This window comes from Piliocolobus tephrosceles, chromosome 11, assembly GCF_002776525.5.
Source record: "Piliocolobus tephrosceles isolate RC106 chromosome 11, ASM277652v3, whole genome shotgun sequence".
Classification (NCBI taxonomy): Eukaryota; Metazoa; Chordata; class Mammalia; order Primates; family Cercopithecidae; genus Piliocolobus; species Piliocolobus tephrosceles.
In genome coordinates this window covers 58,363,300-58,390,289 of record NC_045444.1, presented here as the reverse complement: position 1 = coordinate 58,390,289, position 26,990 = coordinate 58,363,300, and the positions used below count along the sequence as shown (strand labels likewise).

Below are 26,990 nucleotides of genomic sequence, written 5' to 3'. Positions count from 1 at the left end.
CAGCTAGTTTTTTTTTTTTTTTTTTTTTGTATTTTTAGTAGAGACGGAGTTTCACCGTGTTAGCCATGATGGTCTCGATCTCCTGACCTCGTGATCTGCCCGTCTCGGCCTCCCAAAGTGCTGAGATTACAGGCTTGAGCCACCGCGCCCGGCCTCTCCACTCTTTTTCTTGAGCAAACATTTCCTGAGCTCCCTGCTAAGTGACTGCTCTGCCCTGTGCTGTGACTGGGCACACCTCCCCGCCTTAACTAGACTTATTAGAGGAGGCAGTGGTTCTAATTTCCAGCAATTCCTACTGGGTAATACATTTGTAAGAGCTGCAAAGGAAACAGGGCTCTCAAAATCGAATGCTTACCAACAGCTTAGCCATACAGCAGTTTACTCCAAATACCCACACATTTGGGAAACCAAAGCTAGGGCTGAGGGGTTTCAAAAGGCAACTCTAGTTAGTTAACGCAAATGCCCTTATCTGGAACTCACCAGGTTACAAACACCAAAATGAGCCCATTAATGTGGGTTTTGAGAGAACGCTTAGGAAACTTCAACTTGGCAGATGAAGTTTGAACTTTGTTTCTAATTTTACACTTGCAGAACTAACAGCACTAGTAATTTTGAATGTTGGTAACTGGTTTTTGGATTCTCCACATGGCTACTTATAGATGAGAAAATGCAGGAGAATCACCCTATTCCTGTTGATGGGGTCACCATCTGGAGCTGGTCTACCAGGCTTTTGGTTTGTACTTCCACACTGTGCAAATGCTGCCCATTCTCCAAAAAACACGTGCCAGCCCTCAATCCCCTCTACATCTCAGCTCAAGCTTCACCTCCATCAATGAAGCCTGGTCCTTTCCTGCCTCCTGTGTTGCTTTGTTGCTGCTCATACCTTTAGACAAGACTTGCTGCCACTGACTCCCACCAGTCCCTATTCCCTGGAAGAGACCAAGGAAGCCCAGCTTGATCTCACTTGAGCTCCTAATTTTACAGAAATAGGGACAAAGGTTCAAAGGGAACCTCACAGGTCACATGATCAACCATGCAGCCTGCATTTAAGGCCTCTGGTAATCAAAGCAATGAACCACCTGTAAAGAACTGGAAGGTTGAGGGAAGCCGGAGAAAGAAAATGGGCTATATTCCACCTCTTTCTAAATCAAATTGCAAAACCATATTTCATCACAACATCTAAAAGAAATCCCTAAAATGTCAAGTTCCTTCACAATCTTAATAGGTAAAATTACCAAAGTAAAAATGAAGGGAGGAAAAGATGATAGAGAAGATAATATACATATGTTTAAGTACCATGTGATTTCAAAAAGAACAGATTTTTTGAATCATAAAAGTAGACACCAGAACAGTACACCACCACTCCCCTCTGTGCCTGGGATTATTAGGAGTTTGCAGGAGCTCAGAGCAGACAGTGAAAGTGGCCACCTTGAGGCAAAACACAAATGTAAGGGTCTATCACCAACCTGATTAATGTTAGCAGTGAGATTAAACACCAGGGGCTCCTCTTCACTGCTGGAACTTCAAACGGTAACACTAGGAGGGTACCGTGCAGAGAGCCCTTTCTAATTTTTTCTTCCCCAACTGAAAATGTACCATTGCCTGTATATTCTTCAAGGTTAGAAACTATCCACTATAGATCATTCCTATCTTGCCCCCACGATAAATTTTTTTTTTTTGGGGGGGGAGTAATCTCGTTCTGTCACCCAGGCTAGAGTACAGTGGTGTGATCACAGCTCACTGCAACCTCCACCTCCCAGGCTTAAGCAATCTTCCCACCTCAGCCTCCCTAGTAGCTAGGACTATAGGCACATGCCACCACACCTGGCTAATTTTTCTTTTGGTAGAGATGGAGTTTTGCTATGTTGCCCAGGCTGGTCTCAAACTCCTGAGCTCAAGCAATTCTAGGCCTCCCAAAGTGCTGGGATTATAGGCATTAGCCACCACAGCTGGCCAACAAGAAATTTAAACTGTGGGCTCACTGCTCCAATTTAAGAGCACAGAGATCTAAGTGTCTCTGTGACTTCCCACATCCAGTTCACTTTTGGCCCTCTAATTCGATTCAGTTGGGAACTAGACCAAACAGTGGGAGGAAGGACAGCAAGGTAGAGGGATGTAAGTCAGTCGATACTTGCCAGTTTCTCCTCAAGCTTGCTGGTTGCTCCTCTCCTCCATCCGATCTTAGACCTTTTCCTCATCTCTAGCTGCGCACTCTCATCCTGGGGCTGGAAACACCATCCATTCACTGATGATTCTCAAAATACCTCTTTTCAGCCCCAGCCTCTCCTGAACTCCATACTCAGATATTCAATTGCCTACTAAACATTTCCACTTAACACCTCGTACTTAATACATTCAAAATAGAACTCAGCTTCTCCCCCAGCCAGGCTCGCCATAAGCATTCCCTATCTTTTTTTTTTTTTTTTTTTAGAGAGTCTCACTCTGTTGCCCAGGCTGAAGTGCAATGGTGCAATCTCGGCTCACTGCAACCTCTGCCTCCTGCATTCAAGCAATTCTCCTGCCTCAGTCTCCCGAGTAGCTGGGATTACAGGTGCCCATCACCACATCAGGCTAATTTTTGTATTTTTAGTAGAGACAGGGTTTCACCATGTTGGCCAGGCTTGTCTTGAACTCCTGACCTCAACTGATCTACCTGCCTTGGCCTCCCAAAGTGCTGGGATTACACCACCGCATCTGGCCTCCTTCCGTATCTTTATTTAAAATTTTTTTCTTTTGAGACAGTCTCGCTCTGTCACCTCAGGCTGGAGTACAGTGGTGCAATCTTGGCTTACTGCAACCTCCACCTCCCAGGTTGAAGTGATTCTCATGCCTCAGCCTCCCAAGAAGCTGGAATTACAGGAATGTACCACCACATCCAGCTAAATTTTGTGTGTGTGTATATATACACACATATATATACACACACTATATATTTATATATACAAAATATATATATTTATTTACATTATATATGTTTATATATTTTATATATAAATACATAAATAATATACATGTATATATTATATACATATATACACACACACACATACTATATATATATTTAGTAGAGATGGGGTTTCGCCACATTGGCCAGGCTGGTCTCAAACTCCTGGCTTCAAGTGATCCACCTGCCTCAGCCTCCCAAAGTGCTGGGATTACAGGCTTGAGCCACCATGCCCGGCCCACTTCTCTGTCTTACTAAATGTACACCATATACCCAGGTGCTCAGGCCAGAAACCTAGGAGTCATCACTGATTCTTCACTTGCCCTTACATCCCACATCCAATGCATCAATAAAGTCTACAGGCTCTACTCTCCACATTTTACTCTGACCACTTCTCAGTAGTTCCTTTCCAGCTTTCTCACTGCTAACTTTAATCCAGTTTGCGATCAACCCTTTCATTTGTGTTTTGCCGCAAAGTGGCCACTTTCACTGTCTGCTCTGAGCTCCTGCAAACTCCTAAAACAACGGCCTGAGCCACCATCACGTCGTACCTGAACAACTATAGCATCATTCTAACTGGTTTGCTTCTACTCTTGTTCCACCCCAGCCCATCCTCCACAGAGCAACTGCTGTTCTTTGCACATCTCAGGTCGTATCACATAACTCCTCTGCTTATAGCCCTCCAGTGGGTTCCGATGGCCAATGGAATGAAATTTGAATTCCTGCCACATTCTACAAGGCCCATGGTGAGTGGCCCCCTCTCTGCCTCTCCAGCTGCACCCCCTCAAGTGTGCGCTCCTGCCACATTGACTCCGTTTCTGTCCTTTGAATATAGCAGCCTCATTTCCATCTCAGAGTCACCGCAATCGCTTCCTTTGGTTCCAAACATTCTTGACTCAGATCTTCGCTGGTTGCATCCTTCATATTCCTCAGGGCTAACTCCACTATCCCCTTCTCTCTCTCTTTTTTGTTTTTTTTTGTTTTTTGGAGAGGGAATTTCACTCTTGTTGCCCAGGCTGGAGTGCAGTGGCATGATCTCGGCTCACTGCAACCTCTGCCTCCCAGGTTTAAGCAATTCTCCCGCCTCAGCCTCCCGAGTAGCCTGGATTACAGGCGTGCACCACCATGCCTGGCTAATTTTGTATTTTTAGTAGAGAGAGGGTTTCTTCATGTTGGTCAGGCTGGTCTCAAACTCCCCACCTCCCAAAGTGCTGGGATTATAGGCGTGAACCACCGTGCCCAGCCAACCATTCCCTTCTCACAGAGGCCCTTCCTTGAACATCCTAGCTACCAGCTCTCTCTAAATCACTCCCACATTTACCTGATGTAATAATTTTTCACAATCTTCATCAGTACCTGAGATCATGAAAGTCAGCTGTCCATCTTTCCTCCCCTGGAATGCTGTTAGCTCCATGGGCACAGGGACTCTTCTGTTCCCTGAATACAACCCCTAGAGCAATACCTGGTATATCCTTGGCATTCGATAAATGGGATGAATACAACCTCAGGTATATTATTCATGCATCCCACTATTTTTCTTGGCCAAAAAAGTAGCAAACAAACTACTCACATTTGTAGGACATTCTCTAATTACAAAGTCCTTCACATATACTTTTATTCAAATATCTCAGCAATTGGGGGGCAAGTATCTTCATTCTAGAAAATAAAAATCCAAGGCTCAGACATTCCCTGACATGGGTAGGGCTTCCAGCCCAGTGCCCTTCCCACTCTGTGCTGCATTCTTCCCACCACAACTGGGAGCCCTCCTCCTCCATCTAGCCACTCCCTGGCCATCCACCAGGAGCTGGCCCTCCTCTCACTTCCCAGACACACAAGGACTTTGATGCCTTTGCTCACATTTTCCTGCCACCTTGCCCCCAACCCCATAAACACTGTCTCACCACCAATTACCAAGCTCCAGCTCCAGCTTTTACCTATGAATTTGCCTTCAAGACCTCTACTTAAGTTTCATCATCTCTAAGGGCAAGTGCTTCTCCCAATTTTACTTTACTACGCTATAAACTCCTTGAGGGCAGGAAGCAGATCCTGCTTTTTTTGTAACCTTAAGGGTGTCTGGAAAAGAAAAACCAAACCCTATTTTTAAATTATACTAACTGGATAATCCAGTTGGGCAAGTATGATCTGAAATTCACAGTGGAACAAATCTAGCCTGGAATTTTCATGTATACACAGAAAGTTGGTTAAAAGGCTGAGGCTCTCTTTTGACTATCAACTACAACTTCACATTCAAAAGACTAGATTTCTAATAACCTTCTAAGAAACCACAAACATAGCCTACTGTCAAAGGAGGCGAACAAGCTATTATTGTTAATAATGCCCCAACAGCTATCATCTCCTATGCTCTCATATTGGGTACTCTGCCTAATACTATGAGATATCATAAGAAACCATAGTATAAGAGACACTATTGCCACCACCCATTTTACACACGTGGACACAAACTGAGAAGACAAGTAACTTGTCCAAGGTCACACAGCTGCTAAGTGACAAAACAGGAGTTGTGCCTAGCACTCCCTGGCTCCCAGATCTTGCTCTAAACCATACACCGAGTCTCCTTGCTGCTAGATTTGATGACATCACTACATCCCCGTTTACTCATTTAAAAAAATCTATTGTACAAGAGCATGGTCAGTTATAATTAACGTCTGTTAAGTACTTTGAGATCTGTGCTAAAGGCCAAGTTAAAGGCAAAGAATACCTGTTACCTTTAACTGGAGCACAAGACCAGCAATTTTATCCTGGCCTTCCCGAAATTTCACAAGATGCCTTCTTTCCTACCTCCTTGAAAGAGCATGCTAGAACTAAACCCATTTTCTAGTGAATATGATGCTCATGGGACATTTGAGCCTGAGGGTTCTAGTTCTTAACCTGACTCAGTGCACTTTACTATGGGTGTGTCTCATTAAGAACAAGGGAGTTCACACAATAAAGGAACATCCAAAGCAGAACATGTTTTTAACATCCACAACTTTCAACTCCTTCAGTTCAAAGTCTTTACCATGTACTAGGGGGAAAAATGTGAAATCACAACCATCAATTTCAACTATTTAAATGGAATGCTAAAAAGAGTCGTCAGATCAGGAAAATGGAGGAGGAGACAGGAAAAGAATTCTGGAATTCTGGTTCTATCCCTAGGATCTATTTTTGGTGTGACTTTGGTCCAACAACACTTGCTTCTAATCTCCCAACATAAGAATTTCAATAACCTCAAGGACAAAAGAATAACATCAGCAACAACATAAAAATCTCAAAAGCAACTTGCCTGCATTTAAAATGATTAAGAATTCTACTTCAATTCAACACAAATTTATGAAGTACAGAAATAAATATATAACTAGTTCATTTTAAAATAAAATTGGGGCTGGGTGTGGTGACTCACATATGCAATCCTAGCACTTTGGTAGGCTGAGGTGGACGAATCGAGATCAGGAGTTCGAGGCCAGCCTAGTCAACATGTTAAAACCTGTCTCTACTAAAAATACAAAAATTAGCTGGACGTAGTGGCGGGCGCCTGTAATCCCAGCTACTCAGGAGGCTGAGGCACGAGAACAGCTTGAACTTGGGAGGCGGAGATCACGCCACTGCACTCCAGTCTGGTTGACAGAGTGAGACTCCATCTCACAAAATAAAAAATAAATAAATAAAAATAAAAATAAAATGTGGCTAGGTGTGGTGCCTCACACCTATAATCCCAGCACTTTGGGAGGCCCAGGCAGGGAGATCACTTGAGGTCAGGAGTTTGAGACCAACCTGGTGCACGCCTGTAATCCCAGCTCTCCAGAGGCCAAGGCACAAGTATCGCTTGAACCTGGGTGGTGGAGGTTGCAGTAAGCCAAGATTGTGCCACTGCACTCCAGCCTGGGCAACAGAATGAGACTCTGTCTCAAAAAAAGTAAAAATAAAATTAGGTCAAAAGTTTTTCAGCTGACCAAGCAATTCACACCAGTAAGACATCTCTCAAAGAGCCACAATAAAACACTATCTACTGCAGTAAGGAAACATGAAAGCCCAAGTTCTGATAATTGTTTCCAAGCAATCCTGTTCTTTCGGTTTCACAAAGCAGCTGCCAGATCTTGTCAAACGTGGCATTTAATCATTTCCTGTGCTTCTGAATTACCAGATACCCGACTTATCAGTCGCCAAATGACATCTGTGATTTGGAGTCCAAACTCTAGTGAGTTTTCCTTTCAAGAAACCAAGTCTAAGAAGCTGTATACACTGGACTGTGAGCTCACCATTTCTATCCCTGACCTTTGCACAGTGCCTGGCACATAGTAGATGCTTAGCAAATTTCTGTTATGGGAATAAAGTTTTATCATTAAGTCATCACTTTTAATAATTTTAAATGCTAGCATGTTGTGACCAAGCAGGTTTTTATATTTCAAGTGTACCAAGCATAAATATCATCAGTGTTAACTCAAAAACTAAGATTCACTTCCTAAAAGCTGTTATCAAATAGTTCATCTGCAAAGGAAAAAGCGACTTTTTTTCATCATTTTTCAATAAAATAATTTCAATAAAAAACAAGAGAAAAGGTAGTCTTAATGAGCTCACACCTGGTGGGTCGCCATACCCATTTCACTATTCCAATAGTTTAGGAAATACAAATTTTTCAATGTTTTGAAAAGGAAATTAATATGGTCACAGTTTATTTTCTAAATGAGATAAATGAAATAACAGGCTTAGTAGCTCTGCCAGAAAGTGCTGGCTGTCACCCAATATCAGTTCTCCTTTTTCCCACAGTTAGAGACTTTTTAGCTGGGCATAAGGCCACCCTGAATAAATACTACTCAACTGAACCTCCCTCTTTAGCTGGACGTGCCACACAACTCAGTCCTGCTGAACAGGACGCGTGACAAAGCAACACACTGCTGCTTCCAATATTTTCCTTAGAAGACAGCATACATGTGCCTTTGGCTCTGTTCTTTGTTCCTTTCTCCAGCAGCTGCCTGGAATGTAGGTGCCACCACCTTGAATTTGAGGTTGAGGCTCCAATGGCGGAGCAACAAGAGAGCGAGTCCTGGGTCCCGACATCTCAGAACAGCTACCCAGATTTTTAGAGGCCGGGAAGACAAAGACAAAGCAAAAAGAAAAACCAAAAGAGGTTTTCAGGCTTTTCTTTAAAAAAAAAAAAAAAAGTAAAAGAAAACAGATTTGAAATAGGATACTGTGAACAACAAAGGCAATTTAGAAAATATAAATACCGGCCGGGCACGGTGGCTCATGCCTGTAATCTCAGCAGTTTAGGAGGCTGACGCGAGCAGTCACTTGAGGTCAGGAGTTCGAGACTAGCCTGGCCAACGTAGCAAAACCCTGTCTCTACTAAAAATACAAAAAAATGAACCAGGTGTGGTGGTGGGCTCCTGTAGTCCCAGCTACTAGGGAGGCTGAGACAGGAGAATCGCTTGAACCCAGGAGGCAGAGGTTGCAGTGAGCCAAGATCCTGCTGACACAGGAGAATCGCTTGAAACTGGGAGGCGGAGGTTGCAGTGAGCCAAGATCCAGCCACTGCACTCCAGCCTAGGTGACAGCAAGACTGTATCCAAAAAAAAAAAAAAACCTACCGAAATCAAGTTACATGCCTAAACGTTTAAATTGTTTACTACTCCATTCCTGCACTTAGATATTCAAGAACATTTAGGGACCAGTATGGCTTGGGAACCAATTAGCAAGTACAGATGGTGGCCATAGCACGGGAGCTACAATCCAGGGGCTCCTTGTTTATGAGGGCATTTCCCCTTTAGTTGCTGGATTGTGGGGGGAAACATGTGGCGATTAGGGGGGTTCCTATGTGAAAAGTGGCCAGGGAAGTAGAGAAGGAAACTCAGGGGGTGTGGGACAGAGCTATTTACAGTATCATTTTTCTGAAATGCTTGGGACCACAAGTGTTTTGGGTTTTTTTGGTTTTGTGTGTTTTTTTGGATTTCGGAATATTTGCATTAATACCTACTGAGCATCCCAAATCTAAAAATCCAAAATCCGAAATGCTAAAATGAATGTTTCTCTTAAACGTCATGTTGGCGGGCACTCAAAAACACTCAAAAAGTTGCCAGCTTTGGAGCATTTCAGGTTTTGGTTGTTCATATTTGGGATACTCAACCTGTACCAACTAGAATGAAAGTTATTTCAATATTTCAGCAACTACTAACTTCTTTATTTGTGTATACCGTATCAGTCCTACTTGGACTTGTTACTGCTGAGATAATACAGTGTATGCCTGTAGCAGCTACCTCCAGAAAGCTTCCATCTTCTTTTCTGCCCCATAACAAACTGGCAGGCCACAACCACAATCAGAAATACCAAGAAAGTTACAAGAATGGTGGGGGTTCAAGTCCTGGCAGTACCACCCATTAGCTGAGTATCACTATGGATTATCTGTGAAATCGTTCTATCTAAATTTTCTCATAGGGTGTTGCAAGGATCAAATGAAACGATGGGCCAGGCACAGTGGCTTATACCTGTAATCCCAGAACTTTGGGGGCCAAGGTGGGAGGATCACTTGAGCCCAGGAATTTGAGACCAGCCTGAGCAACATGGTGAAACCTCATCTCTACAAAAAATACAAAGATTAGCTAGGCGTGGTGGTGCATGCCTGTAGTCCCTGGTACTCAGGAGGCCGAGGTGGGAGGATCACCTGAGCCCAGCAGGTTGAGGCTGCAGTAACCCACGATTACGCCACTTGTACTCCAGCCTGGGCAAGAGCGTGAGACCCTGTCTCAAAAAAGAAAAAATAATATCAAGTAACTTTGTAAACTCAACACAGTGATGAAACATGAAACACTATATGCAATCTTATACATTCCAACAAGCCACTCTAATTTTAACATATACATTTTAACAAGGGTAAAGTACAGCTAGGACATAAACACTGAAGCCTTCAGGGATCCAACAGCTTGGGCATAAGGCTGGCAACTCTATTGTTGAAAAGACTCCACTAAACCCACTGATAGCATAGCCTTTGGTCGTATCAGATGGTTAGGATAGAAAGGAATGAGGGCAGTCACTCCTCCAGAATCAGCCACGACCATTAAAACAACAACACTGGCCAGGCCACTCTGCACTAGGAATTAATTAATCCCCCATTTAAGGTGAAATGAGGGAAGCACAAAGTTCTTCACTGCAGCAATGCTTTTAACAGCAAAGGATTAGAAATTATCTGAATACCCAAATGGGTTAAATAAATCATAGTTTATCCTTGAAACTGACTATTATGCAGAGATTAAAAATACTAAGGAAGCTCTTTATTTACAAGATTGAACAGGCATTAAAACATACCAGGAGAAAAAGAGCAAGGTGCAGAAGAATCTACATGGCAAATGAGTAAAAAAACAAACAAACAAAAAAACACTATGTACATATTTGCTTGTAAATGTATAGGTGGCTCTGAAGGATTCACAGTAAGCTGGTGAAACAATGGCTGCATTCAGGAAGAATAGGGTGACTGGAGATCAAGGGTGGGAGGCTGACTTTCATTCCATCTTCGTAGTTTTAATATTTGTACCATGTGACTGTACTACCTATTCAAAAATAAAAATGAAATTTTAAAAATGGAAGTCAGTCCATGGACATGGGAGTCACTGAAAATCTTGCAGAGAAAATGACGGAGATAATGAGGTTAAAAAAAAAATCAGTGCCCACAAGTCATGAAGCAAACCTTATAATTGCATAAAACAAGCTCACACATGCTCTCTTTATCTAGGCAGTTGCTGGCAAAAAGAGTTAAAGATTGATTTTTACAGCCTGTTCCAGAGGCATGACAACACATCGGTAAAGCAAGCTCACAAAAACGTATCTACTGTGGGCCAGGCACTGTGCTGGCAACCAGGGCATTACAATAAAGAGCGAATGTAAGGCAGAGGCCAAACTACATGGAAGAAAAGAGGTGCAACAGCTGAAAAGGTAGATAAGCCTTCCTACAGAGTCCCACAGTCAAGTGAGCTACAGCAATGACATCAGAGAGGAACTCTAACCTTCCCTATAAACATCCATGGCACTGACAGCATTCAGGGGAACCTTTCAGCTCTGAAAATACATCCAACACGAACTCCTCACCCTGCATCCATCCTCCTTTCAGAAGGGACTGAATCTGTCCATTCCAGGGGAGTCCCAATATTCAGACGGAAAGCACTGTAAAGTGCTGTTTATAAATAGCTGCAGGGTCCAAATGCTTTAGTCCTGGATACCAGGGGCACTCCTCAACCTGCCTGGGGCAATCACTTCCTACCGGGAGAAGCTGGGTTTACCCAAGCAGAGTGAGTCGTGGCCTGAGTCAGGCGCCTCGCCTTTCATCTAGTCTAAAGCAATGAGTGAGGGGTGTGGCAGTAACCAGGACTCCTTATTCAGAAATAGGACTAACGCAGGCGTTGGTGACCAATATGCAGAACACACATCTGCTTCTGGATTTGTGGCCACAGGCAAATCCAAGCCTAGTTTCTAATGGAGAAATGTTTATCATCTGAGCAACTCAGGATGGCACCTCTCTATGATAAAGAGATTCAGACAAGTTTGGTGGGACACGAACAGATGTGCTTAAGCTTCTGGTGACATTTTATAAAAACAGACACATTAGCTAGGTGGACGTCTGCTTAGGGGTGAGGGCGGGATGGGGTTCTAGCAGGAAATGAAGCAGAAACAACTCAGGGCAAGGGAGCTGTGGGCACAGCTGTGTCTGTAGCTGTCTGCAGGACTATGACAAATCCTAAGTCTCCGTTTCTTATTCTATGAAATGAGGGTGATGGTCTACCTTTCTAGGCCATTCCCCAAGCTCCTTCCCAACTTCTGCAAGTGGCAAATAGTTTCAATTGTAAAGAAATTCACAAAAACATTGGGTATTACTAGAATGTGTCTACTCTCTTTCACAGATGAAAACACCTATGTCTTACGCACTAGGATCCGATTTTTTTTTTTTTAAGAGACAGAGTCTCCACTCTGTTACCCAAGCTGGAGTGCAGTGACACAATCATAGCTCATTCTCACCTTGAGTTCCTGGGCTCAGGCCATCCTCCCACCTCAGCCTCCCAAAGTGCTGGGATCACTGGCATGAGCCACCATGCCTGGCTGAATTTAGATTTATTTTAAAGCATATTTTTAAGAGTTACAAGTGTCAGGCTCTAGGCAAATACAGATAAATCAGACCCAAGCCCCTGCCTTCAGTGGCCTCACAGTTCAGAACCCTCAGTAAGCTTTTACTCTGACAGCTAACAGATAGATAATATTTATCAGTTTCTATTCTGATGGCTCCCAAATAGCTTATTAGAAATCTCATCATGAAAACATCAGTAAGAAAAAAGACAGCCTATTAAACTCAACAGGATGAGAGCAACAGAGAAATTAGTCATTATAAACTCAAGGATCTAGAGCTGCTCCCAGGTAATAGATTAACATGGCTCTAAAGGAAGCAGGGTGGGGAGCAGGAATTAATGAACAAGTATTTGCAAGACAAGCTAAAGATGACCTTCCTACAAAGGACAGCTGTTAGTCCAATTGGTGTTCCCTGAACAAACAGGCACTTCCTTTCAAACTTCAAGCCACAAATCAAACCTCAGCTTCAATCGAAACACAGAATGCAACTAAAACCACTCTTGGTTTCATCTTAAAGCTACCAAGAGTTAAGGAGTACTAACAACATATAAATGACAAATAAGCTAATATAGCCAGGCATTTTATCAGTTGCAATTTTCTGTTACTCAATTAAAAACTTAAATTACTTGGTTTTTCAAAGGCTGCTGGTGCCAGGTATACAACTGCTGAATTCAACTCATAGCAGTCCTTAACCAGATTGGAAAAACACATAATTAGCTATGAGACTAAATTTCAACTTGTACCATAAATATGTTAAACTTTTAATTTCATTGCCACTAATACACATTAGAATATAGTATTAAATGATATATGATTTAGCACAATCATATATTGAGTTAAAGTTTGCTTAGCTTATCAATACTTTATGGCCTCATAATATGAAACAACATCATTTCCAGGCAAGAAATGATGTGAATATACTTAACAGTACTGAATCATACACTTTAAAATGGTTAAAATAAATTTTGTCATGTATATTTTACCACAATTTTTTGTTTTCAAAGTACCAGCGTGTAAAAGATCATTCTAAAGAAATGGTTACCCTGGTTCCTATTCTCTAAAAGCCTTTAATGTATTTGGAGAATCAAAGAGCTCAACGAATACCTACTGAATGTCCATTTCTATGTATTAGATTTGAACCAAAAATGAACAAGACGTCAGTCTTGTTCTCAGGAAGCTCACAAACCAACAGGAATCATATCCATCAGGCAGACATTTATAGGGTGCCTTCCATATGCACAAGATTTAGCAAGGCCAAGAGGGCAAACAGGTGCTGTCTTATTTGCAAATACCCACACAACAGTGAAGGCTGACCAACGTTGACCTGAAGAATTCCGAGACTCCACTGAAAAAATGTTTTATGGTCATTTAGAGTGCCCTAGTAAGCAGGGGAAAGGGTGACAGTGGCTGTATTTGGTACCTCTCCCAGCCCACAATACAGGGGACATTTAAAAACCCAAGATACTGTTCTATCAAGGGCAAGATTTATGTGGCACAAATTTAACTCCAAGAATGGGCTATTTCACCAAATGGAAGATGTGTATGGCATACCATCAGGTGGACTGGGCACTGGGAACTAGATTTCAGGGCCCACATTGCCACCGACTAGCTGTCACTTGACTTTTCTGGGTCTCAGTCTTCTTTCTATAGAGAAAAGGTTGAGCTGGTCAGTGCTTCCCTGCCATTTTCACAAAAGCACTGTATGATGGAGGCAGGTGAACATATATAGAGGCATACTGCAAAGCAACCACCAAAAGCTTGCAATGTCTTCAAAGACGTGTTTTATATAAGCACACACTTCATTCTGTACTATAATGAAGCTTTTATACCATCACCATGCCACCTCAGGAAGATGTTTCATATCTGATTTGCAGCACACCAGGGGAATGGATGCCCAAGTCCTGATGACTCACACTTTTGCAAAATTCCAAAGATAGTCTCTATTTCCTTCTGGACTCAGATTTCCCTCAAGGTCTATACCAATCATCTTGAAAGAAGAAATTGAAAAAGGACAATATTTTAAAACTCAAAGTGCTGATTTAACCTCATTTTCTACACTCCTGAAAATTCAAGAAGGCCATGTGTCATTTTTTATTCAATATATGCAGTGAGATGCTGGATACATTGACTAGGATTACAAAGACAAATCAACCAGGCCAGCAGGAATAGGAAGCACAGCCTTGGCTCTCCTGCTGCGTTCCCAGAGCTGGCTTCCACCCTGTACTACAGGCACCCCGTATCAACCCCCTCCTGTCCACTCAGCCTGCAGGATACACCAATACTGTGCCATCCAAGGCACTACCCAATTCTGGACCCGCAGGCCCACATGGGAAGAGCTCTCTCCACACCTAAAATGAGCCTTGTAAGAACTCAAAATAAAAAGCCGTGGCTCTCTGTAGCTCAGATACAGCACAAAGGTCTGCAGATTGCCAAAGAGTTTTGACATGTTGCCATATTCTCTTTCTTCTTCCAAGTCCCGTATTTCCCCTTCCTGTCTTCATCAAGACAATGTATACTTCACGGCGGCCTGTGGACTGCCCTCCAGTTGCAGTCTTCCATAGGGAAAGTTAACCTTGGACCTGGCCCCCAAAGGGTAACCTCTGCTGTTCACCGGACTGAAAAGATAAGAAAGCTACAAAAACTCCCCAGTTGAGGGAATTACGTTCATATTTTACTTTAAGAGACCCATAACAGTAAAGGTTGATGTTGATTGGATGTGCCAGGCACCCTGCTAAGTGCTTTATCCTTTAAGTTCACAACGCTTTGAGGTAGGTGCTATTAGTACCTCCATTTGACCAATGAAGACAAGTAATTTGTCCAACATCAAAATCCATAGAATGTAAAGGAGCTGGGATTCAAACCCACATCCACCTGCCTCAGTGAAGTTCTTACTCCTAATGAGGCAAACTTTTACACAACTACCGAGTAACTTAGAGCTAATGACTTATTATTCACTGAGAAATTAGAAACAATGGAAAAACCTCGTGCCCTTCCACCAGGACAACTAGCCACCTACCTGCATCGGTGCCCCTCATCCGGCCTTTCTTCCTCATGACTGTGATGAGCTACCCTTGCCCCAGTCATCAGGCCAGCTCCCCCACGGTACGTTCTCTCTCACCTACTCGTTTGGTGAGGTCACACCAACAGTTCTCCCCTCTCTTGCATTAACTTTTCCTTTTTGACTGAATCATCTTCATCAAACCAGCTCACTATAATCTTCTCCCATGTTAAACAAAACAAAACAAAAACCCACCGTTTCCCCTTCCAGTCCCCATGGCTCTGCTCCCCTCTACAGCAAAACCCCTCAAGAGTTCCTATGGTCTCCAATTCCTTCTCTCCTGTTCTCTCACAAACCCACTCCAATTAGGCATTGCTCCCACTCCCCCTCATCAGTGCTCTCACAAGGTCGCCAGTGGCTTCTACACTGCCAATCTCGTGATCAAATCTCAGTGTCATTTGATATAAATGATCTTTCACTTCCTTTCTGAAACACCATCATGCGGCTTCCAGGACCACACACTCCCTCCCTCTCCTCCTGCCATAGGTGTCAGTCTCCAAGGCTCTCCCTAACCTCCATGTGTAGGAACACCATAGGGCTCAGGCCTCAGTCCCCATCCTTGGTGCCCTCATCAGTTCATCACTCTAAACACAACCTAGAGGCTCCTCTACTTGCATCACCAATCAAACCTTTCCAACTGAATTTCAGGCTTTTAAATTCAGTTTTTTAAATTGACTCAGCTGCTTACTCAACTGCCTAAATAACTCACTTGGTTGTCTAGACACTCCAAACCTGACACATCTAAAACCATACTCCTGCCCCGCCCCCAAAATCTATTCCTCTCACATTTCTCCCCAAACCATAATAGAACTCCATCCTTCCAGCTGCTCAGGTCAAAAACTTTGGACACATTCTTCTCTACTCTGTCTGCCCCAACTGGTATCTAAGTCCACAGGAAATCCTGTTGATTCTACTTTCAAGACATATCCAGAATCCAAGCACTTTTTACTATCTTCATTGCTGCCACATTGGTCCAAAGCACCATCTGTTTATTACAGGAGCCTCCTAGTTGGTATCATTACTTCTATCCTTGTCCTCATACAGTCTACTCTCAAGGCAGCAGGCCAGAGAAATCCATGTAAAATCCAGGTGAGGTCACTCTTCTCTGAACCTTCCAATGCTCCCCCCATCTCATTCATGAGTAAAAGCCAGTCATTCGATGATCCATAACGCCCTATACAATCTGCCTCCAAGGAGACTTGCTGCTTTGCCTGAACATGCTTCTGCCTTAGGGCCTTTGTGTTTGCCATTCTCTCTGCCAGGAATGCAGCTTCACCTTCTCAGTAAAGTCTTCCCAGGTGGCCCTATTGCTGACTACTTCCCTCCCCATCTGTACCTCCCTGTTCCCTCTCTCCACTTTATTTTTGCAGATCTCACCAACCATTCTCCCCTCCCTTGCATTAACACTTCTGCATTAATTATTACTATCTAACATAATACATCTTTTCATCTATGGTTTGTCTCCCCAGTCAGAACATAGGCAGGGATGTTGTCTATTTTGTTTCCTGCTGTAGCCCCAGCACTAGAACCATGCCAAATACATAGTAAATATTCAGTGAATATCTGTTGAATGAACAATTTCTATAGGAAAACCCCAAAAAGCTGGCCATGGTTTCTCTGACAGGTCTAGAGCACATTCCCCTGATGTTCAAATAAAGACAAAAATCCCTATTTCTTTTGGGTTAAAACAGAAAACAAGTATAAATCAATATGTACACACACACAGAGAAATAAATGAGCTTACAGAGTTTACATATTCTACAATATTGAAAAACCTTCTCAGCTGGCTTCTGGCATGGCTGCTAAGCTTGGGGACAGGGATCATTGTCTCTCAGACCTTACCTCCCAGATCAACCTGAATGAGGGTCCTCACAATGCCTCTCCACATTCCTACAACCCCTTCTCAGTTAACCTCTGTAGCAGCCCTTTCTAAATAGAGGGCAAGCCTTAGAAGGTACTTTTCTTTCTAAGCTGGCTTATCTGATACAGTATCTGAAATGGCTTTCCCATGTTCTTGGCATTAAAACACTTCTCTAGTCTGGGATTCCCAAAAGTCCTCCCTCAGTCTTGGCACCATCTAATTCAATAGGTATCTCCTTCAGCCTTCCCCAAGGCTACTGTCCTTGCGCCTCTAAAAGGCCCAGCAGTGCCCAGACCCATCTCTCTTTGCACTTGTAAATTCACGGAAGTCTTCTTCATTCATCACCCAGGTCTTTAAGCCTCTCAGCTTTTTCAAAGTATCGTCTTAAGTCAGCACCTGGGCCTAGTCTCAACAGCAGTAATGAGGCCTCACTGGCAAATATTAATAATATCCCTTTCCTAGAATTATGTCTCTGCATGTCCACCTGATCACTTCTGAGCCTCTTGGAACTCTTCCTTTTTTGAAAACTCTTGGGGCTGGGCACGGTGGCTCACGCTTATAATCCCAACACTTTGGGAGGCCAAGCCGGGCTGATTGCCACAGTCCAGGAGTTCAAGACCAGCCTGGCCAACATGGTGACATTCTGACTCTACTAAAAACACAAAAAACATTAGCTGGGTGTGGTGCTGCACACTTGTAGTCCCAGCTACTCATAGGCAGAGGCAGGAGGACTGTCTAAGCCCAAGAAGGTCAAGGCTGCAGTGAGGTGAAATCGTATCACTACACTCCAGCTTGGGCAAACAGAATGAGACTCTGTTTCCAAAAAAAAAAAAAAAGAAAGAAGAAAGAAAGCTCTTGGGTTTTGTGTCACAGCAAAGCTGGATTCCTTAGGTCCAATCAACAGGTTTTCAGCACCTTTGATTGGAAAACAATGGCCTTTTTCCTACCTATCTCTAATCTCTCTGGAGCCTTGTAGAATTCTAAACATTTCCATTTCACAACTTTTATTGTTTCGATACCTTTGTTCTAAAGGGACATACATAATCACACTGCCAGTAAGAGGCCATCACCCGACAAGATATATCAGGGGAATGGGGCCTAGGGAGGATTTCTTACTACCTTCAGTAAGGAGGAAGGAGAACAGAACAACTCCAAACTCTCAGTGCTGCTGAATGGGGCATCCATACCAGAGGCCAACCATTCCACCCTTGGCTGTGATTCACTTGGATAAGAATCCTCTTGTTAACTTTACATCACAATACTTTAACATAATGGCAGCATATCCGGAAGAGAAGGGCTCCAGATTCTGCAAGGAAGAAGGAGGTATTTGGCTCAGGAAAGTTTAGGTTCGGTGATATTCTACCCTCTGGGTCTGCAATGTTTATTATCATTTGCATCTCTCTCTCTCTCTCTCAAATACACACACTTAAAACAACCTCAGTACAAATGAACGTCCTTTTCAAAATGAAGAAACCACAGCGACATTGATATCACCGAGCAAAGCAAACACAGCTCTTGGGTAAAGAGGCATTACCAGGTGCTTCCTTACTCTTCGAGAAATCACTAACCGGTGTGCCCCTTTCAAATTATTGCAAAGTTTATTTTTATTTCTATACTCCTAGGCTTAAAAAGCATGTTTCTCTCAAAGGCTTTTCTTATACTATATCTGAAATGGCTTTTCAAAAAAGTAAGTTTCAGATTGTATGACATGCAAAATATACTAGCCGGTTGGCAAATAAACACGCAAGCAGATACCCATGGCTCCATGTCACGAGTTTTTGCCCTTTGTACTTGCATTTAGTGGTACTTCCTCCCATTCCCCCTAATTCAGAACAGTCGTCTTTACCATTTAATTGGTTTGAGAGACTTAGTTTTCTAAACAGTCTTTTTGCCAATTTAGGATGAGATGGAGCGATAGTGGGATCTAACGTTGGAATCTGGCATGGGGCTGAACTGGGGAGGGTCTGCTGCCACACTGTGGCCTGTAAACAGTCTTCTACAAACATGCCAACCTCAGAATCGGTACGCTGGTTTGAGATCATCTTGCTTTGTTTATCTAAACGGAAAAGCCAGAAAGCAGATTTGATGGTGGTTATCAAGCCCTGTTATTAGGTTGACAGGGACCCACGCTGGTGAGAGGCCCATCTACCTGGCCCAGTTCAGGGCTAATTAACAATTAGCCTTTTAACTTAGTTCCAAGAGATCAGTGTTTGTAAATCTAAATGCCAGTTTAACAAACAAACCTGCGAAGGAAACACTACTTCCATACTTTGCCCACATACTTTCCAACCTTAGGCAGTCTTGTCATCAATAATCCACAAGCTCCTTAATAGCAAACATTAGTGCCAAGCAAAAAACTAAGAAAAATAAATCGTCTTCAAACGTGCCCTGGGTGTTATGCAAGTTATCCAGCCTCCTAGGGATGGAGGTGTGGGGGTGCTTTCAAGGTCATAGAGGTCTAAGAAGGCCTGGAAACCAGACAGGTGGTATTCCTTAGCAGTAAGCCCATCCTGTAACTGCACCACCCACCCTCCTTGGGTATCCAGCCCGCAGTCACGCCCCACCATGTCTGTGCACCCATCTGTCCACTCATCTCTGTCCACTCATCTCTGTCCCATCTGTCCACTCATCTGAACACTGAGACCTCACTGGGATTTATCTATGGCTTAGTGGGTACGAAGGGCTGCTAAGTAGAAGGCACGGCTCTTCTGAGACACACTTTCCAACTGGAGAATGGAATGGAAGAAAGGGAGAATGTACACTTAAACGTGATGAAAACCAAACCTAAAAGGAGAAAGCACACACACAACACAGACCGGGAAGCAGGGAAGATGCAGATTGAAGACCAAGTTTGCCCAACATGCCACGGCCACTGCACCTCTTACAGTCTTGGTTTCCTCATCTATTTAACAAACACAAAGTGCTCACTCTGGACCAGGACTACTCTGATGTGCGAGGATCCTAGCTTCACAGCTGAAGGCAGGAAGGCCTAGGAAGGTTAGGAATCCTGCACAAAGTCATAGCTAGTCAATGGCAGAAAAGGGTTTGATCCCACCTGGCTCTAGGCTCTGCTCTTAGTCACTACTTTATACTCTGCCTTCTGTGTAAAGGAGAGAAGATAGTCTGACTCAAACGAAGAAGACTTTAAGAACAGATTCTTGGAGCACACTTATGGAAACTGACGTAATAGATCTGGGCTGGGCTGAGAATCACACTTTTATAAAAGGTTGCCCAAGTAGTTACCCTGCAGACCAGCCAGGTTTCAGAACCCCTAAGCTTCCTTCCAGATACAAAGTTATTTGATTCCTGAGTTGTACCCAAGCCCAGAAAGGGAAGATGGGCACTGGGGGCTGAGACTACATCCACTTCCCACTGCTGCAGTACTTAATCTTTACCATCATCCTCCCAGGAGCCAGCAGGGGTGCTACACAGATTCCCAGATCCCACGCTATGGCTCCTAGACTCACCCCTGGAGTGGGTAAGCAGCCTTCCCACCATCCTACCGAAAGAGTTAAACATATCCAAGATTCCCTTACTATCCTTGAAGAAATAAACCTACCACTATCAATTCACAAGTGACTTCACACATGTACTGCACACTTCCATTTGACTCCCACACTCCCGTCTAGTTGCTCTCAGAAGGATCTCTATTCCACAGCCATCCTTCTCTATCCAGCCTCATAACAACCAACCACCTCAGCAAGTCCTGAATAACCAATGCAGTGTAGGTCAGCCTGTATTTCTGGGGTTAGGTTCTAAAGTCTGCCTTTAGGGCAAAAGCCAAGTGTAACTTAAAATCACTCATGAAAATCCCTTAGCTGGAATCCCCACCTTTGAAAAATCAAAAACCAAGAATTAACTTCTTGTGCGTTTCTTTGCTAAGCTTATAGCTTGTTTCCTCAGAGGCAGAAGATACCAAGGCCTGAGCAAGGGCGGGCGAAGGGTTAGAGAAAGGGATTTCTCCCTCTCCACCCTCAGCAGCAAGAGTTGATTTCACAGGTTAAATTGAGTGTATAATATCAGACTCTATTGTATTTGCAAGGCATATGCTAGGTGCTAGCAAAGAAATGCACGTAAGACCCCTGCCCTCACCACACAACCTATAATCCAGTTGGGAGAGATGAGATCATCTCGTAAAGATAGTGGGTAACAGTTAAGCACAAACCATCAGAATTGTCAGACACAACGTGCTACAGACATCCAAAGGAGTGAAGACATTGCTTTAGTGTAGAATGGGGAAATTTTAAACTGATTCTTAAGCTATGATTATATTCTTAAAGTGGGCCAAATTCAGCACTAAATCAGTGTTTCAGGCACAACTGACCCTGTCATCTAAGCCTACGACAGTATTTTCTGTTTTGTCTCACTGTCCCTCTTGAAAATACCAAATAATTCACTGGCTTCACTGTCCACAGTAATATGGTGAGCCGAGGTCTTCCGGGAAGCATGCGCCACAATTCTGGTACTATTTGGTTATTAAAGCTTAAATTAAATCTCAATATATTGTTATGCTAAGAGAGTCTATATAACTGAGAACACAGAATAACCGCTTCTTTATAATAAAGGAATCCTTTTATATGAGCATTTAACCTGACTTCCTCAACAAATTATTTATACCATATAAATATGTTGACCCTTTTTTTCCCCAGCCCTGTCATTACTTGGTCTCACACCAGCCTGTGTTAAAATTAAACTTGCCGATTTCTGCTTTCTTGCAGAGTCCTAAGACTTCCTGTAAGTCTCGCTGCCCGTTTTGGCTTTTTCTCTACTCTTAGCATTCAAGGTGACCCAGCAATCCCTGGAAGATGGCCCTGGGCCACATGGCACTCCGAGTGAATGAATGCAAGGAAGCAAGTGCTTAGGTATACATCCTGAATACAACTCTGATTCTTGGCTAGGTATAGCCACATTTCACTGGGCTTTTTCTGAAGGGAATGGGGCGGGGGCAGGCAAAAAAGGACGGACTCAGAACTTGTTCCAAGGCCAGCTGGAATAGCATCAATAGTAAGAGTCCAGGCACCAATATTTAAATAGATAGACCTGACCTATGCATATAGGAAAGCAATTTGATAAATCAACACAATATAGTACACTTCCAAAATTCAGACGCTTGCCGATTTCTCCAGGTCTGAAAAACATATCTGGCTTTTCCATTTAAAGATGGTACGAGCACCGGTCCGAGACATCAAATTCAAATCCACATTCTGTTAAGATTCTGCTCAAGCTGAACTTTCAGCTTCCGTTTCTTCATCTGTAAAGAGAGGCAGCTGGGCTAGATAATCTCTAGTTCAGAAAGTATGATTTTAAGAGACGGAACATGACAAGTCTGAGAAAAGTCAAGAACAAACCTAGTAAGGGTCAGAACAGAAGAGACAGCGGGCCTGGAGCGTTTCTGGAAGAGAGAAACCCCATAAAGAAAATGACGGTTGGCAGAAATCCAAAATGACTTCATGAAACTCTCTCTTATAGATCTCCTTCTTCTAGGTTCTTCCCTGTGGTCATATATAGATCCATCTCTTCCCAGAAGAGCTAAGAGTGATGATTCATAGGCTGGATATACCCACTGTCATCATCATACACCTTCCACCTCTGGAGATGATTCAATCTCAACTACCTAAGAGAAATTAAAGAGTCCAAGGTGCTCAGCCCCTGACCTCAGTCACTCAGCGGACCAACTCGGGTGACCATTGAGTAATCTTTTGGAGTCTGAAACTTCTTTAATATAGAGCCTGAAAACCTGGATGAAGTTTTATGGTATCTACTTCAATTTTACAGTCTCCAAAGCTTTAGGAACACCCGACATGTTCTGAGGCCCTCTGACACAATATTATTCTGTCATAAAGTCATAACTAGAGTTTAAAATGTGACTGAATAAAGGCACTATAGAAAATTTAAACTACAAAAATTTATGATAGGTCTTCTATGATAGTGCATTTATCTGACAGTCCCATGCATCTTTGATATTTTACTTCTCCTTCCTCAAAGTCCCCTGTTCATTAAACTCACTTTTGTTGTAAGTCTAATTAAGACCTATTAAAGTTAAGTTGCTTTGAACATGGGTTTCGTAAACATGACTGAGTTTAAAATATCATTACCGCAAAACAATAACCTTTGGCTTTACTCTGAGGCAATCTTACAATCACAGGACGTTTAAGACACCTTGTAAGGTACCTGACACACAGTAAGTACACAATTACTGCTTTTTAAATGATCATTAACAGCTACCATTTAGCAAGTACCCATGCCAGGCAGGCATTAAGCACTTTGCATATTATCTCTTAATCCTCATAATAACCCCAGTAAGCAGTAATATCTCCATTTTACAGATAAAGAAATTAAAGCTCAAAGTAAATTAACAGCTGCTAATAAAAGGCCAAGAAGGAATCTCAGCTTAGGTCTCTCTCCCGGCAGGTCCCTGAAAGACCCCCACTGAGTTTTTCCACAGAATTTAGGAAGCTGGTCCAGAAGTTTTCTCAATCTTACTGGCTCTGCCATTTACACCCACATTCTTTACTGTCAAAGGTGACAACTGACCTGTGCTATGGCCTGTGTGTGCTGGTTCTCCTGGGAAGACCAATGCTACTCCTGAAGCTGGAACGCTTTACAAAAGCATGGGGGTGGGCAGCACGTGACATAAACCACAGCCTCTTTAAAGCGTGGACACTGCCTTTGGACTCTAGGAAACACACAGTCTTCCTTATACGGGGCCTCTCCCCTCTGTCAGCTGCTAAAAAGAGCATTTCTAGAAGGCATCAGACCCCACAGCAGGCTTATCCTTACCTCCGGAGGAGTTGCCTCAGCTCTAATACCAGAGAAGCCCAGCAGCAGTAACAAGTTTTAGCAAGCATGCTGCTAACCTTCACGACACAGATTCCTGGCAAAGTCACGTTTTGCAAATCTCCACTGCCAGGATATTTCTTGTCCCAGTACGTTTCCTTCACACTTTTTGCTTGAACAAGTATTTCAAGGAAGCCACCGGTTTCAGTGGGCCTCCGGTGCAGAGAGAGAATGCCCAGGAGAATGAATTCCCTCTACTGGCCCACAATCATTTCTGCACTGACAAGCTCAAATTCTACACACCAAGTATTCCGAGACAATAAACGTCATCCATTATCTGAGTTAACAGGAACCTTTCATTTCAGATTTACAGCTTAACAACAATTATTTCTGAGAGAAAGCAGAGTATAAGCAGCTGGCCAGGCATACAGCCTCAGACCACCCTCCTAGAGCCTCCCCACCCCCAGCTAATTTCTGTGCTTCACCTAGCAGGTGTTATCAGAAAAAAACAACTGACTAAAATTCAGGGGCTGCAACATTCACGAATTCCAAAGTTGTTAACCGCTGAAATCAAGAGGTTTCCTCCAGTTCTAAAATCCCATTCGCCTCTCCTAAACACAAAATCTCTTCACCGTGGCTGCACTTTGCTTTCTCCGGTCTGTTGGTCCTGGAAGGTCCTGGTTCAACTCAAGGCCTGGGTGGGGAGGGGAGACCTTTTGTTGCTAGAGCCTATTTTTCAGTAGCACAGATCAAGAATGCAGCCCCATAGCGATTAAGGCGACTAAGCGCCAAAATACCCTCTCCGGCTTAAATAGCTCGATCATGTGGGAACCACACACTGTTTAAGAAATAAAAGGAGAGGCCCGTAGTGCCGGTCTCCACTTTCTCCTGGGAGGTTTACCGCTACGGTCGGGGGTTGTCCCTTTCAAACCTTGTTTGCAAAGTCCAGGCTCAGATCGGACATTTTGCTTTAACCCCTTGGCTGTGCCCGCCCAGCGCAGGAGCCGAGCGGGTCTCGGGTGCGGCCGAGTACTTTGGGGGCTGGGCACATCACTCAGACTTGTTTTCTCAGCTGATCTAGCTCAGAGAACAGGTGCTTGGTTAATTCCTTTTTTTTTTTTTTTTTTTTTTTTTTTTCCAGGCGCGTAAAAGTATATCCTAAGGAGCGCCCCCGCCTTGCTGGGAAAGTCATGCAGGACACATGGAAAGTGGCTTTCCAACTTGTGCGGGGCGCGCGAGTCTGCGAGGGAGACGGGGTGCATAGTGAGTTTGGGAAAGGCCTGAACCATCCTGGAACTACGCTCCCTGCAAACCCACAGCAGAGCTGCGGTGACCCCGCACCCCAACCCCGCCCCAAACACACACGTGAAGCTCAGCAAAGCGTGCCACCTGCCGGGGTCTCAGCAAACATGCCCGCAGGGAAGGACCGGCGGAAAGCACTTTGTTTAAAACAGAAAAAAAGTAAACTCTCCCGGGGCCCTGCCTAGCCCTCCGGTGCTCCTTCTTCCCGAGCTGAATGGGGGGAGGCGCCGCGCGGAGCGGGTCAGGGCGGGGAGCGGAGCGCGCTGAGCGCTGGGTGCGCCTCCGCCGGCCCGGGCGCGACCCACGGGCCAACTCCTCCCCGGGGCCGGCGGGAACAGGGCGCGCCCTCGCCTCTCCTCGCGCGCAGGCCGGCGCGCCGGTGGGGGTGGGAAGGGTCGGGGAACTCACAGCCGCTTGTCCTCCGGCTGCAGTTGCCAGTGCATGGCCAGCGAAAAGCCGAAGAGGCTCCCGGGGTCCCCATATTTCCGGATCACGTTGTCCTCCTCAGCGTCCAAGTTGAAGGCTGAGCCGAGCCGGGGCAGGAGCCCGGCCGACAGGTAGAGCAGGCACAGCTGCCCCGCGGCGGCCATGGGCGGACGCACGGGGAGGGGAGCGGGGACCTGCAGCGGCCGCCCTGCGCTCCGAACTGAGTCCGAGGCTGCCGCGCTGCTACCGCCGCGGCCACCTTCGCCTCCTCCTGCCGCTGCGCCCAGCCCCACCCCCGGGACGGGTCGCACTCTCAGTCCGGCCGCTCCCCCTCGCGGGTAGCTCGCGACCGCTGAATGAGCCCGTTGTTCTCTGGAGACTCGCAGGCGTTTTATCAAGTGACGAGGACGCCGGCCCCGCCCCTCCCCACCCTCTCGCCCCTCCTTGCGCGCCCGCGGCCCGGCGCACCGCCCGCACCTTACCCGCAGGCTCTCGCCTCTCCAGCCGCCCGGTACCTGCCCGGAAGCCACGACGTGGGAGACCCGGAGGCGAGCTCGCAGCGAAGCAGCCCCACTCCGCCGCTCCCTCTGGGGAGAATTGTGGTTGCCGAGCAGCACAGAGCGAGAGAGACTTTACTACCCGTTATAAAGAAAAGTGCAGGTGATGCACCGGGCCTTATTGCCTGAGCAGCCTGTTCTTGCAGATGTGGGCCCACGTGCAGATGCATACGTCATTCATTCATTTCTACAGGTGTTTGTGGAGTGCTTAAGGCGTGCCCAACACTTGGGGACTACAGCTGTGTAGACTGTGCTGGGTCCTCAAAGACCTAACCCTCAAAAATGATCACAGCACACAGCTTGATCGTGCTGTATAATGTACACAACCCAGCCATTACCTCAATTCATCCTAACAGTCCTATGAAGTGGGTGTTTCTTTTTGCAGATCAGAAAACCGAAGCTCCGCCTTGCCCCCAGTTCACCTAGGATTTTGCCCAGGTGACCAGGAGAGCTTGTGGGAGAAGTCACGCAGGTCAAGGATGGGTTGTTTAAAGTGGCGCCAGGAGCTCAGGCAATGATGCCTTTCTTTCCTAGCCCCGAACTTTAAGAACTAGTGGGGAGAACTGCTGGGCCAAGAGACAGCTCCAAGTTCTGTGTGGGTGGCATGAAGGCTCCTGCCTGTAGGACATGAGGCGGAGCTCCAGTAAGGTGTTGGCCCTAGGGGCAACCTTATCCTGCAGGGGTTCTTAACCCGAGGAGAGAGAATTCATTCAAGGGTACTGTGAACTTGGATGAGAAAAAATTTACATCTTAATTTTCACTAACCTCTGACATTTAGCATGTTTTGCCATTATGAACGTAGACAACAAACTGCAGTAGCAGTAGGATAAGTATTTATGACTTAGTAATCACTAGAAACCATTGGTTTTTACATCACATCACAGTTGTTGCAAATATCTCAAATTACAGTAGTTATTAGACAATTAGCCACATGTCAATAATGAAGCATATATATTGCTCTAG

The 26,990-nt window shown here is 44.6% G+C and overlaps 1 protein-coding gene across 2 annotated transcripts in view; it reads right to left on the bottom strand.

Annotated features, from left to right (window-relative positions):
- ITGA6 (integrin subunit alpha 6) overlaps positions 1-25,863 on the bottom strand; it is an 80,942-nt gene extending 55,079 nt beyond the window's left edge. For both annotated transcript variants that reach the window (XM_023185966.2, XM_023185965.2), the window contains exon 1: positions 25,453-25,863. In XM_023185966.2, coding sequence (XP_023041734.1) covers positions 25,453-25,634 — 182 coding nt within the window. In that variant the 5' untranslated portion in view covers positions 25,635-25,863. The remainder of the gene's footprint in view (positions 1-25,452) is intronic.
- Positions 25,864-26,990: the final 1,127 nt, after the last annotated feature.